Source organism: Nothobranchius furzeri, chromosome 13, assembly GCF_043380555.1.
Source record: "Nothobranchius furzeri strain GRZ-AD chromosome 13, NfurGRZ-RIMD1, whole genome shotgun sequence".
NCBI lineage: Eukaryota > Metazoa > Chordata > Actinopteri > Cyprinodontiformes > Nothobranchiidae > Nothobranchius > Nothobranchius furzeri.
The window spans coordinates 60,597,449-60,612,036 of NC_091753.1; the positions used below are offsets into that span (position 1 = coordinate 60,597,449).

The 14,588-nt window shown below is 44.0% G+C and overlaps 1 protein-coding gene across 4 annotated transcripts in view; it reads left to right on the top strand.

The window, feature by feature from the left end:
• Positions 1-14,588, top strand: part of pak1 (p21 protein (Cdc42/Rac)-activated kinase 1) — a 50,462-nt gene that overhangs the window by 10,333 nt on the left and 25,541 nt on the right. For all 4 annotated transcript variants that reach the window (XR_011516107.1, XR_011516108.1, XM_070543724.1 and 1 more), the window contains exons 4-6: positions 49-196; positions 498-535; positions 8,857-8,970. Coding sequence is in view for 2 of the 4 variants with exons in the window: in XM_070543724.1 (XP_070399825.1) it covers positions 49-196; positions 498-535; positions 8,857-8,970 (300 nt within the window). In the remaining 2 variants the exon portion in view is untranslated. The remainder of the gene's footprint in view (positions 1-48; positions 197-497; positions 536-8,856; positions 8,971-14,588) is intronic.

A 14,588-nucleotide genomic window follows, 5' to 3' on the forward strand; every position in this document is an offset into this window, starting at 1 on the left:
TGCGCATGTGCGTCCGTATGTGTGTGCATTTGTGCGTGTTTGTGACAGGGGATGCCGGAGCAGTGGGCCCGGCTGCTGCAGACGTCCAACATCACTAAACTGGAGCAGAAGAAGAACCCTCAAGCGGTCCTGGACGTTCTGAAGTTCTACGACTCTAAGGAAAAGGCCAACTGTCAGAAGTACATGAGCTTTACAGGCGAGTTGACGATTCGTCATCAGGAGAAAATATTTTAGTTTCTACAACCAGCAGCAGCTCAGATGCTGGACCTAACCCTCAAACAGAATTCAACATCAAGTTTGAGGAATGGATCCACGTTACAGCTCAGGGTTTATGAAGCTGATCACAACAAATAACATGATTTTTTTTGTCTGTTGAAACTGTTGAAACTGTTGGGTAAAATTGGTAAATGTTGGTAAATGTTGGTAAATGTTGGTAAATGTTGGTAAAATCACTCCTGACATAAAAGTAAACGAGCTCGTCTTTTCTTTTCCTGCAGATAAAAACACTGATGCGTACAACTCCAGCACCACCACGGTAAGACCGCATCACGTCTCTGTGGGGTTCATCTTCTTACAGTTGATGGTAATTAGGCATGGGTACCTTTGGCATTTGAGTCGATAAGGTACCAATCCCGGTACCTGCAAATCGATACCGGTACTTAGCGGTACAAATTTCTGATACTTGTGAGTGTTTAATAATAATTTAAATGCCTTTTTATATTAATGAAATATATATTTTCCCAATTTATAACCATATTTGATAAATATGATGATAAATAATGTATTTTATCATCGTAGTGTTGTACAAAGTTCTTCTACATGAAAACCTTTAACAAAGCCAGCTCCATGGACTCCTAATCCTCTTCTAATCCCTCTGGAATAAATCTGATGAGGAGACCATGTGTTATAAACTACAGATGAAACTTAAACAAACTTCAATACCTACAACAGTTTGTATTTTACAGGGTTCGTACGGTCATGAAAAACCTGGAAAAGTTATGGAAAACCATAGCTAAAAAAGTGTATGAACCCTGATTTTAGTATTGAGGTGTTTCACTAACTAAACCAACTTCAGGTACTCCTGTTCCTCTCCTTTCTCCTCTGGACCAACTGTGTGATGGTGGTCCTTGTACGTTTATAAACTGTGTGATGGTGGTCCTTGTACGTTTATAAACTGTGTGATGGTGGTCCTTGTACGTTTATAAACTGTGTGATGGTGGTCCTTGTAGTTTTATAAACTGTGTGATGGTGGTCCTTGTACGTTTATAAACTGTGTGATGGTGGTCCTTGTACGTTTATAAACTGTGTGATGGTGGTCCTTGTACGTTTATAAACTGTGTGATGGTGGTCCTTGTACGTTTATAAACTGTGTGATGGTGGTCCTTGTACGTTTATAAACTGTGTGATGGTGGTCCTTGTACGTTTATAAACTGTGTGATGGTGGTCCTTGTACGTTTATAAACTGTGTGATGGTGGTCCTTGTACGTTTATAAACTGTGTGATGGTGGTCCTTGTACGTTTATAAACTGTGTGATGGTGGTCCTTGTACATTTATAAACTGTGTGATGGTGGTCCTTGTACGTTTATAAACTGTGTGATGGTGGTCCTTGTACGTTTATAAACTGTGTGATGGTGGTCCTTGTCGTTTATAAACTGTGTGATGGTGGTCCTTGTACGTTTATAAACTGTGTGATGGTGGTCCTTGTACGTTTATAAACTGTGTGATGGTGGTCCTTGTACGTTTATAAACTGTGTGATGGTGGTCCTTGTACGTTTATAAACTGTGTGATGGTGGTCCTTGTACGTTTATAAACTGTGTGATGGTGGTCCTTGTACGTTTATAAACTGTGTGATGGTGGTCCTTGTACGTTTATAAACTGTGTGAGGGTGGTCCTTGTACGTTTATAAACTGTGTGAGGGTGGTCCTTGTACGTTTATAAACTGTGTGAGGGTGGTCCTTGTACGTTTATAAACTGTGTGATGGTGGTCCTTGTACGTTTATAAACTGTGTGAGGGTGGTCCTTGTACGTTTATAAACTGTGATGGTGGTCTTTGTAGTTTAGAAACTATGTGATGGTGGTCCTTGTAGTTTTATAAACTGTGTGATGGTGGTCCTTGTAGTTTTAGAAACTATGTGATGGTGGTCCTTGTAGTTTTATAAACTGTGTGATGGTGGTCTTTGTAGTTTTGTAAACTGTGTGATGGTGGTCCTTGTAGTTTAGAAACTGTGTGATGGTGGTCCTTGTAGATTATAAACTGTGATGGTGGTCCTTGTAGTTTATAAAATGTGATGGTGGTCCTTGTAGTTTTATAAACTGTGTGATGGTGGTCCTTGTAGTTTAATAAACTGTGTGATGGTGGTCCTTGTAGTTAAAAAACTGTGTGATGGTGGTCCTTGTAGATTATAAACTGTGATGGTGGTCCTTGTAGTTTTATAAACTGTGTGATGGTGGTCCTTGTAGTTTTATAAACTGTGTGATGGTGGTCCTTGTAGTTTATAAACTGTGATGGTGGTCCTTGTAGTTTTATAAACTATGTGATGGTGGTCCTTGTACGTTTATAAACTGTGTGATGGTGGACGGTCCTTGTACGTTTATAAACTGTGTGATGGTGGACGGTCCTTGTACGTTTATAAACAGTGTGATGGTGGTCCTTGTACGTTTATAAACTGTGTGAGGGTGGTGCTTGTACGTTTATAAACTGTGTGATGGTGGTCCTTGTACGATTATAAACTGTGTGATGGTGGTCCTTGTAGTTTTATAAACTGTGTGATGGTGGTGCTTGTACGTTTATAAACTGTGTGATGGTGGTCCTTGTACGTTTATAAACTGTGTGATGGTGGTCCTTGTACGTTTATAAACTGTGTGATGGTGGTCCTTGTACGTTTATAAACTGTGTGATGGTGGTCCTTGTACGTTTATAAACTGTGTGATGGTGGTCCTTGTACATTTATAAACTGTGTGATGGTGGTCCTTGTAGTTTTATAAACTGTGTGAGGGTGGTGCTTGTACGTTTATAAACTGTGATGGTGGTCTTTGTAGTTTAGAAACTATGTGATGGTGGTCCTTGTACGTTTATAAACTGTGTGATGGTGGTCCTTGTAGTTTTATAAACTATGTGATGGTGGTCCTTGTAGTTTTATAAACTGTGTTATGGTGGTCTTTGTAGTTTTGTAAACTGTGTGATGGTGGTCCTTGTAGTTTAGAAACTATGATGGTGGTCCTTGTAGATTATAAACTGTGATGGTGGTCCTTGTAGTTTATAAACTGTGATGGTGGTCCTTGTAGTTTTATAAACTGTGTGAGGGTGGTGCTTGTACGTTTATAAACTGTGATGGTGGTCTTTGTAGTTTAGAAACTATGTGATGGTGGTCCTTGTACGTTTATAAACTGTGTGATGGTGGTCCTTGTAGTTTTATAAACTATGTGATGGTGGTCCTTGTAGTTTTATAAACTGTGTTATGGTGGTCTTTGTAGTTTTGTAAACTGTGTGATGGTGGTCCTTGTAGTTTAGAAACTGTGATGGTGGTCCTTGTAGATTATAAACTGTGATGGTGGTCCTTGTAGTTTATAAACTGTGATGGTGGTCCTTGTAGTTTTATAAACTGTGTGATGGTGGTCCTTGTAGTTTTATAAACTGTGTGATGGTGGTCCTTGTAGTTTTATAAACTGTGTGATGGTGGTCCTTGTAGTTTATAAACTGTGATGGTGGTCCTTGTAGTTTTATAAACTATGTGATGGTGGTCCTTGTACGTTTATAAACTGTGTGATGGTGGTCCTTGTACGTTTATAAACTGTGTGATGGTGGTCCTTGTAGTTTATAAACTGTGATGGTGGTCCTTGTAGTTTTATAAACTATGTGATGGTGGTCCTTGTACGTTTATAAACTGTGTGATGGTGGACGGTCCTTGTACGTTTATAAACTGTGTGATGGTGGTCCTTGTACGTTTATAAACTGTGTGATGGTGGTCCTTGTAGTTTTATAAACTGTGTGATGGTGGTGCTTGTACGTTTATAAACGGTGTGATGGTGGTGCTTGTACGTTTATAAACTGTGTGAGGGTGGTGCTTGTACGTTTATAAACTGTGTGAGGGTGGTCCTTGTACGTTTATAAACTGTGTGATGGTGGTCCTTGTAGTTTATAAACTGTGTGATGGTGGTGCTTGTACGTTTATAAACGGTGTGATGGTGGTGCTTGTACGTTTATAAACTGTGTGAGGGTGGTGCTTGTACGTTTATAAACTGTAATGGTGGTCTTTGTAGTTTAGAAACTATGTGATGGTGGTCCTTGTAGTTTTATAAACTGTGTGATGGTGGTCCTTGTAGTTTTATAAACTGTGTGATGGTGGTCCTTGTAGTTTTATAAACTGTGTGATGGTGGTCCTTGTACGTTTATAAACTGTGTGATGGTGGTCCTTGTATGTTTATAAACTGTGTGATGGTGGTCCGTGTAGTTTTATAAACTGTGTGATGGTGGTCCTTGTAGTTTTATAAACTGTGTGATGGTGGTCCTTGTAGTTTTATAAACTGTGTGATGGTGGTCCTTGTATGTTTATAAACTGTGTGATGGTGGTCCTTGTATGTTTATAAACTGTGTGATGGTGGTCCGTGTAGTTTTATAAACTGTGTAATGGTGGTCTTTGTAGTTTTATAAACTGTGTGATGGTGGTCCTTGTATGTTTATAAACTGTGTGATGGTGGTCCGTGTAGTTTTATAAACTGTGTAATGGTGGTCTTTGTAGTTTTAGAAATGGTGTGATGGTGGTCCTTGTAGTTTTAGAAATGGTGTGATGGTCGTCCTTGTAGTTTTAGAAACGGTGTGATGGTGGGTCCTTGTAGTTTTAGAAACTGCTGATTACACTTAAGCAAACATCTCTGCTGTGAACTACCTTTACTGTGTATCTTCATTCCTTTTGCCGTTCGTTTTCAAACTGTTTATTTTTCCTACTCGGAAGTTGGAATTTCCGATGAGAAATTGAAGGCACCATTAGCTATGTAAACAAAAACTAAACTATGAAGCTAACGTGATCTTAAAGCGTTTATTTGGCTGCTGGAGCAGATTAAGATGCCTCATACTCAGATCGTTGTCGCTGGTTTCATCATCACCCAACAGCCCATCGCATTTAGTGAGGTGGACCCAAACTTCAGAACGCTTCCTGTCTGCTATGCTGCTCTGTTTACAGCTCGCCCACAGTGACTGACGACATTACGCTCTTGCATCGGCACCCGGCACGGGTACCGACAAGAGGCACCGTTTTATATGATGTGAATCGATACTCAGTCGGTACTATGGAAATGGGCCGGTGCCTTAAAAAGTACCGAATTCAGTACCCATCCCTACTGGTGATAATTTATACCACAGCTAAGTGTTTCATGTAAATATACTGTTGCCATGACAGACCGGGAACAAATACTACTATCAACTATAAAACAGCCGCTTTTAGAAGAAGAGGAAGATCTTTCATATAATCATGAGGCGCCTCACAAAAACAAAACATAATTAAAGTATAAAAGATTTCAAGAATGATTAAAATATGTGCTGGTGAAGGTTCTCGGTCATCCAGGTCATGGTCATCCAAAGGGTTCAAATGGAAGCAACTGGACTTCTTGAAGACATTTCGCTTCTCATCCGAGGAGCTTTTTCAATTCTAACTGGAATCTGGGAGAGTCAAGCTTATGAGCTGTAGCGGTCTGTTGTTGTTTAACAAGCAGAAACTGCTGTAGGGAGGTGGGTACCCACTGTAGTTTTGGCTTGTGAAGAGTGATTTTGCAAAAACAACGTGAAATGATTATTTCCTCTTTATTCGTGATCTCCAGCTCTCACTGGAGCGGTTCACAGCCGAGTGTGAATCAGCTGGGATGAGAATCAGCTCCTCTAAATCAGAGACCATGGTCTTGAGTCGGTGTTAGGGATGGGTACCGAATTCGGTACTTTTTAAGGTACCAACCGAATTCCATAGTACCGACTGAGCACCGATTCACGTCATTTCAAACGGTGCCTCGTTTCGCTACCCGTCCTTCATAACGAGAATTTGCCAGGACAGCTGCGCATGCGCAAGAGCGTTATGTCGTCGGTCGCTGCGAGCCAGTTGTAAACAGAGCAGCATGGTAGAAAGAACGCACGCTAAAGCTTGGGTCCACTTCACTAAATGTGATGGGTAACTGGGTGATGATGAAACCAGCGACAACGATCTAAGTGAGACATCCTCATCTTAATCTGCTCCGGTAGGTAAATAAAATGTTAAAGATACCGTTAGCTTGATATGTTAGCTTACGTTTCGCTAATGGTGCATTCGCTTTCTCCTCGGAACTCTGAATTTTCGACTAGAAGAACATGAACACGCTCTAAAGTTTGGCTTCACTTTACTAAATGTGACGGGTGAAGATGAAACCAGCGACAACGATCTAAGTGTGAGGCATCATCGTTTTAATCTGCGCCAGCAGCTAAATAAACTGTGTAAGATAACGTTAGCTTGATAAGTTAGCTTCCATTGCCACCATTGTTATCAGCTAATGGTGCGTTCGTGTTCTCCTCGGAAATTCTAACTTCCCAGTAGGAAAAATCAAATGAAAAAAGACGGCAAAAGGAATGAAGATACACAGTAAATTTAGTTCACAGTAAAGATGTTTGCTTCAGTTTAATTATCAGCTTATAAAACTACAAGGACGATGTTAAAATACAAACAGTTGTATGTTATTTATCGTGATATTTATCAAATGTGGTTATAAATTGAAAAAAAAATATATTTAATTACAAAAGAGAATTAAAATAATAAACACTCAAAAGTATCGAAAATTGGTACCGTTAGGTACCGGTATCGATTCCTAGGTACCGGGAATTAGTACCGGATTGATTCAAATGTCAAAGGTACCCATCCCTAGCGGTGTTACAACCCCAACCAGGTCTAGGAAACCGTGGGAGGGTTAACACAAAAAGGTGGATCAAACAGACCAAGACCCAAACCAATCATCTTAAACGGTTTGTTAACAAAAGGCATCCCAACGGGAGACGAAACCAAAACAACCACCTGTAAGGAAATAAATCAAACTAATATGACTGTCAAGTGAGTTACTATTTAAAGTTACCTACTACCTCTGTCTCAAAACAAAACTTAAGCTTGCCTTGCCCAGGAGGAAGAAATCTCAGGATCTTACAATAAGAGCTGGACAGAGTAACAAAAGAAAGCGCCCCACCTGACTCCGCTTACTGAAGAGCACTTTACAAAACAGCTCTGTAAATAAATCCAGCCAACCCAAGTCGCCACTGGCGCCTAAATTAAGCCAAAAGTCCCTCTCTCTCTCAGCCTCCAGTCTGTCTCCCCTTTTTCTCCTCCTGAAGGGGTAGACTTCATGCTGCAGCTGGGTGATTGCAGATGACTTGCAGCTGAGCTCTGAGGGAAGAGAGCTAATCCTGATGGTGCTGGCTGGAGGGAAAACCCAGAGATCGTAACAGTCAGAAAAGGGTAGAATGCCTTCTCCGGGTCAGAGATGAGGTCCTGCCCCAAGTGGAGGAGTTCAAGTATCTCGGGGTCTTGTTCACCAGTGAGGGAAAGCTGGAGTGGAGATCGATAGGTGGATTGGTGCTGCATCTGCAGTGATGCAGATTCGGAGTAGACCCACTGCTCCTCCTCATAGAGATGAGCCAGTTGAGGTGGCTCAGGCATCTAGGTGGGATTCCTCCTTGGTGAGGTTTTCCGGGCAATTCCAACCAGGAGAAGACTAAAGGAAGACCCAGGACATGCTGGATTGACTGTCTCTCAGCTGGCCAGGGAACGCCTCAGGATTCTCCTGGAGGAACTAGCCCAAGTGGCTGGTGAGAGGAAAGTCTGGGCCTCTCTGGTTAGGCTGCTGCCTCCGCGACACACTGCTCTACCAACACAGTTTATAGTGGGGACCGTGTGCTGCTGACCTCGAATCAGATGTTGTGGATCGGTGGGCAGAATACTTAGAAGACTTACTCAATCCCACTGGCACGTCTTCCAGTGAGGAAGCAATGTTTGTGGACTTTGGGTTGGGCTCTCAAATCTCTGGTGCTGAGGTCAATGAGGTTGTCGAAAAGCTCCTCAGTGGCAAGGCTCCGGGGGTGAATGAGATCCACCCAGAGGTCCCTACAAGCTGGGGAGAAGGACGTCTGGGCCTCCCTGCATTGGCTTCCGGCCCCGTGACCAGACCCCGGATAAGCAGCCGAGGATGGATGGATGAGATGACGGGACTAAAATTTAAGTGCTGCGGCTCATTTATGGTTTCAGACCTCAAGTATTACAAGAATGCTTTACTGCTAATAATAATCATTTCATTTATTTTATTTTGTGACAAACATCCCCCATCTCAACAACAAATACCATAATAAACACTTTAATGTCCACAACTCGGATCCCTTACAGCAGATCCTATACCATTAGTGGAGATGAGGTGAAAATCTCCAAAAGGCAAAACAGATTTAATTCTGCTTTTGATTCATCTCAGGAGCTCAAATAACAGCTTTCTGTGCTGGAGAACTGATTTTTAAAATTAGCCAACCAGATGTCCTTAAACTTAACACCAAGGAGGCAGTTATGAGCTGCATTGTGAATCAGCATCTTGGTCTCCTTTGCCAACTCTGCAGCAGAAGAAAATCAAAGATGGAGGAATAGGTTGTGTGAGGAGTGGCATCAGGAGCTCAAGCTGACTAGAGTTCAGGCACTAGCAGGAGGAGAGGGAGGTGAAGCCCAGCAGCAAAAGATGAAGGAGAACGTCTGTGACGAGATTAGGAATCAGCAGTGACAACAAGAAGGAAGGATGGATCTGGTTTTAATGATTGCTCATGTAACCATAAAGTCACTGAGACTCCGCCTCCTCTCTATGTGACATCACGCAGAGCTCCAAAGCTGTGTCGGAGACACCTGCCATAGCAACAGTGTCCGAGGAAGAAGATGAAGACGAGGCGCAGCCTCCACCGGTGATTGCCCCCCGTCCTGAACACACCAAATCGGTAAGACTTACCCAGATGTTTGTCTCCCATAATATAAGATACACACACACACACACAGACACACACAGACACACACACACACACACACACACACACACACACACACACACACACACACACACACACACACACACACACACACACACACCTGTATCATTTAGTGAAGAACAAAAACTATATTTAAAGGTGTGGCGGAGGATATTTTTTTCCAGGTGGATCATCTGAACCATTGGTCCATTTAACTGTCAATCATTCTGGTGAACCATTCCCGCAAGGCCGTCGTTGTACGTGCTAGTTCCTGGGTGGTTATCACTTCCTTTGTATGCGCATTGCAGGGGTGTCGAACTCAAACTCACACTGGGCCGAAATGAAAAACTGGGACCAAGTCGCTATCTACAGACCTGTACGGGTGTGTCTACAGACCTGTACGGGTGTGTCTACAGACCTGTACGGGTGTATCTACAGACCTGTACGGTTGTATCTACAGACCTGTACGGGTGTGTCTACAGACCTGTACGGTTGTATCTACAGATCTGTTCGGTTGTATCTACAGACCTGTACGGGTGTGTCTACAGACCTGTACGGTTGTATCTACAGACCTGTACGGTTGTATCTACAGATCTGTTCGGTTGTATCTACAGACCTGTACGGTTGTATCTACAGATCTGTTCGGTTGTATCTACAGACCTGTACGGGTGTGTCTACAGACCTGTACGGGTGTATCTACAGACCTGTACGGGTGTATCTACAGACCTGTACGGGTGTATCTACAGACCTGTACGGGTATCTACAGACCTGTACGGTTGTATCTACAGATCTGTTTGGTTGTATCTACAGACCTGTACGGGTGTATCTACAGACCTGTACGGGTGTGTCTACAGACCTGTACGGTTGTATCTACAGATCTGTTCGGTTGTATCTACAGACCTGTACGGGTGTGTCTACAGACCTGTACGGGTGTATCTACAGACCTGTACGGGTGTATCTACAGACCTGTACGGGTGTATCTACAGACCTGTACGGGTGTATCTACAGACCTGTACGGGTGTGTCTACAGACCTGTACGGGTGTGTCTACAGACCTGTACGGGTGTGTCTACAGACCTGTACGGGTGTGTCTACAGACCTGTACGGGTGTGTCTACAGACCTGTACGGGTGTGTCTACAGACCTGTACGGGTGTGTCTACAGACCTGTACGGGTGTATCTACAGACCTGTACGGGTGTATCTACAGACCTGTACGGGTGTGTCTACAGACCTGTACGGGTGTGTCTACAGACCTGTACGGGTGTGTCTACAGACCTGTACGGGTGTGTCTACAGACCTGTACGGGTGTGTCTACAGACCTGTACGGGTGTGTCTACAGACCTGTACGGGTGTGTCTACAGACCTGTACGGGTGTGTCTACAGACCTGTACGGGTGTGTCTACAGACCTGTACGGGTGTGTCTACAGACCTGTACGGGTGTGTCTACAGACCTGTACGGGTGTGTCTACAGACCTGTACGGGTGTGTCTACAGACCTGTACGGGTGTGTCTACAGACCTGTACGGGTGTGTCTACAGGTCTGTACGGGTGTGTCTACAGACCTGTACGGGTGTGTCTACAGACCTGTACGGGTGTGTCTACAGACCTGTACGGGTGTGTCTACAGACCTGTACGGGTGTGTCTACAGGTCTGTACGGTTGTGTCTACAGGTCTGTACGGTTGTGTCTACAGGTCTGTACGGGTGTGTCTACAGGTCTGTACGGGTGTGTCTACAGGTCTGTACGGGTGTGTCTACAGGTCTGTACGGGTGTGTCTACAGGTCTGTACGGGTGTGTCTACAGGTCTGTACGGGTGTGTCTACAGGTCTGTACGGGTGTGTCTACAGGTCTGTACGGGTGTGTCTACAGGTCTGTACGGGTGTGTCTACAGGTCTGTACGGGTGTGTCTACAGGTCTGTACGGGTGTGTCTACAGGTCTGTAGGGGTGTGTCTACAGGTCTGTACGGGTGTATCTACAGGTCTGTACGGTTGTATCTACAGGTCTGTACGGTTGTATCTACAGGTCTGTACGGTTGTATCTACAGGTCTGTACGGGTGTGTCTACAGGTCTGTACGGGTGTGTCTACAGGTCTGTACGGGTGTGTCTACAGGTCTGTACGGGTGTGTCTACAGGTCTGTAGGGGTGTGTCTACAGGTCTGTACGGGTGTATCTACAGGTCTGTACGGTTGTATCTACAGGTCTGTACGGTTGTATCTACAGGTCTGTACGGTTGTATCTACAGGTCTGTACGGTTGAACCTTTTCATTTGGAAACAAACTTATTTTTGCAGTAAGACTGAATGTGGAATAACCACATTACACACGAGCAAATTCATTTTAAATAAAGAACACATCAGTGATATTCATTACTTATGTCAAAAATTTTAAATGTTTTTATTCCTTAAAATGTGAATATATTCAGCATTTCTTTTTATTTTTATCCTTTGAGGAGTGAGCACCACCTCACCCCTGCCACGTGGACCTCGAGGGATAAACCATTAGTCCTGCTCAATGGTCAACTTTCCTCGCGGGGTCACCCATAAAGACAGTGGGAGGGTTAAATGAAAATGCAGTCTCACCTATAACCTTCCATGTTTGGAGCAGAAAAAGTGCATGAAAACCAACATAATCCAAGCCCAGTTTGCTCCACTCTGATGTTCACCTGTTCCAGTCAGACACCTGCACCTGTGGGGTTGGGATCTGAACTGAGGAAGGTGCTGTGTTGTTCTGTTCATCTTCATCACAGACAACAGTTGCTCACATAGGTTTGTGCTGCAGAACATGGAGAGCGTGCGTCTGAGCAGCTTGACCACACTGTGGGTCAGTGTGTTGGGGAGGAAAGATAAACACTGCAGCAACTCCAGAGTCATACTGACTGGAGCGTGTCATTAAACTGGAGTTCAATAGTCTCGGTCTGGAAGTTGGTTGGTGCATCTATTGGCCGAGAACAGATTACTGAGTGGTTAAAATCCATTTCTGGGCGTCAAAGTTGGCAAATCGCTGAGTAAACTCTGCACTCAGAGTAACCTGCGCTGAGAGTAAACTCTGCGCTGAGAGCAGACTGCGCTCAGAGTAAACTCTGCGCTCAGAGTAAACTCTGCGCTGAGAGCAAACTCTGCGCTGAGAGCAAACTCTGCGCTGAGAGCAAACTCTGCGCTGAGAGTAAACTGCGCTCAGAGTAAACTCTGCACTGAGAGTAAACTCTGCGCTGAGAGCAAACTCTGCGCTGAGAGTAAACTCTGCACTGAGAGCAAACTCTGCGCTGAGAGTAAACTCTGCGCTGAGAGCAAACTCTGCGCTGAGAGTAAACTCAGAGTAAACTCTGCGCTGAGAGCAAACTCTGCGCTGAGAGTAAACTCAGAGTAAACTCTGCGCTGAGAGTAAACTCTGCGCTGAGAGTAAACTCTGCGCTGAGAGTAAACTCTGCGCTGAGAGCAAACTGCGCTGAGAGTAAACTCTGCGCTGAGAGCAAACTCTGCGCTGAGAGTAAACTCAGAGTAAACTCTGCGCTGAGAGTAAACTCTGCGCTGAGAGTAAACTCTGTGCTGAGAGTAAACTCAGAGTAAACTCTGCGCTGAGAGTAAACTCTGCGCTGAGAGTAAACTCTGCGCTGAGAGTAAACTCTGCGCTGAGAGCAAACTGCGCTGAGAGCAAACTCTGCGCTGAGAGTAAACTCAGAGTAAACTCTGCGCTGAGAGTAAACTCTGCGCTGAGAGTAAACTCTGCGCTGAGAGCAAACTCTGCGCTGAGAGCAAACTCTGCGCTGAGAGCAAACTCTGCGCTGAGAGCAAACTCTGCGCTCAGAGTAAACTCTGAGCTCAAAGTAATCTGCGCTGAGAGCAAACTCTGCGCTGAGAGTAAACTGCGCTCAGAGTAAACTCTGCGCTCAGAGTAAACTCTGCGCTGAGAGTAAACTCTGCGCTGAGAGCAAACTCTGCGCTGAGAGCAAACTCTGCGCTGATAGTAAACTCTGCGCTGAGAGCAAACTCTGCGCTGAGAGTAAACTGCGCTCAGAGTAAACTGCACTGAGAGCAAACTCTGCGCTGAGAGTAAACTCTGCACTGAGAGCAAACTCTGCACTGAGAGCAAACTCTGCGCTGAATAAACTTGATGCTGGGTAAGAGGAGTTGAAGTAGCATAGACCTATTTTAAGACAGTTGAATCTCTCGCGAGCCACTTAAAATGCGGACCCTGTGTCATACACATGTAGTGTTTGTTAGAGCTGTAGCGAAGCCTCGACGACGTTGACGGCTCGATTCTAAAAATTCGTCGATGTCAGATCCAGTAGTCGACGCACCACGCCCACTTGTTGCATCCCCAGGAGTTTGTAAATAGAGGAGGAATCTGCCTGTTTTTCCTTTAGTTCACCCTCTTCTCCGCCTTCACTAACATCTCCACCAAATACCGAAGACCCGGAACAACGTCCGTCCACTACTAGATTCCTTTCTTGTTTTGCCCGCCTTCGTCTCCCGGCAACGGACAACAACTTCCGGGGTCAGATGCGCTGCTTCGTCTCTACCGCAGATGTAGAAAATCACCGGGAGCGTTTCTCCCTTCATAAAGGAGCTTCTTTCAGACATTAGGAGAGCTGTTTTGGTGGTAGCAGTCTCTCCTGCGTGCTGGTCTGTTTGCTGCTGGGTGTTTTTGGTTTATTTAAACTTGGTAACTTGAACTTAATGTTGGTAAAGCTACTGTTAGCATCTTCGCTAACAGTTTCTTGCGTTTGGATAAGCTGTTACGTTTTGGTTTAGAGTTCATCTTTTTTGTGGTGCAGATCTCCCTTTTATTACATTTAGAGTGTTGTGGGTTTTCGGTTTAGTGTAAAATATCACCTGAGTTTGGTTTAACCGCCCAGTTTAGAGTTCGGACCTTTGGAGATCCTTATTTTGGTCCAGAACCCAGTAATCTTTGCCCAGTGGGACATCCCTAGTTATTTGTACTTTGTTTTAATTCCCCACAGGCAGAATTAGTTTTATTATTCCCAACCTGTGGATGGAAAGGTTTATGTTTTTCTGTAGTTGTAAATAAACCTGATCATCATTTTAACTTTTAAATCCCGTTGTTGTCCCTTCCTTTTTGCACACGAGCCAAACTCCCCAGGAAGAGTCGTAACACCACTCGCCTCACGCTCATAAGTGACCAAAACAAAGCAGCATGGAGACACTCCGTCTCCAACCACCTCTCAGGCAGCAGCCTGCACTCCCAAGTTCTACACGTCACCAGAACATAACCAACCAACACAATAAAAGCAGTGTTATACAAAATGGAAGGCCTGTAGTGTTTATTCTCTTACAGTAACAATTTATCATTTTTTTTTGAGGAATTTATTAGAGATTTTTTGGTTTTTATTAACTGTGCAATAGAAAAATAATCATTAGATTAATTGTCTAAATAGTCATTAGAATAGTCGACTATTCGATAAAATAATCGTCAGAATAATCGTTGTATAAATAATCGTGTACCCCCAGCCCTAGTGTTTGTGGAGTCTGTGTTGTAAAATCGACTTGGCTCTATGGTTTGATAAGCTAGAGATCATTTATAAAACCATTTGATGCCGGTGTGCAGAGTCTACCATACCCTTGAATGTGTCACTA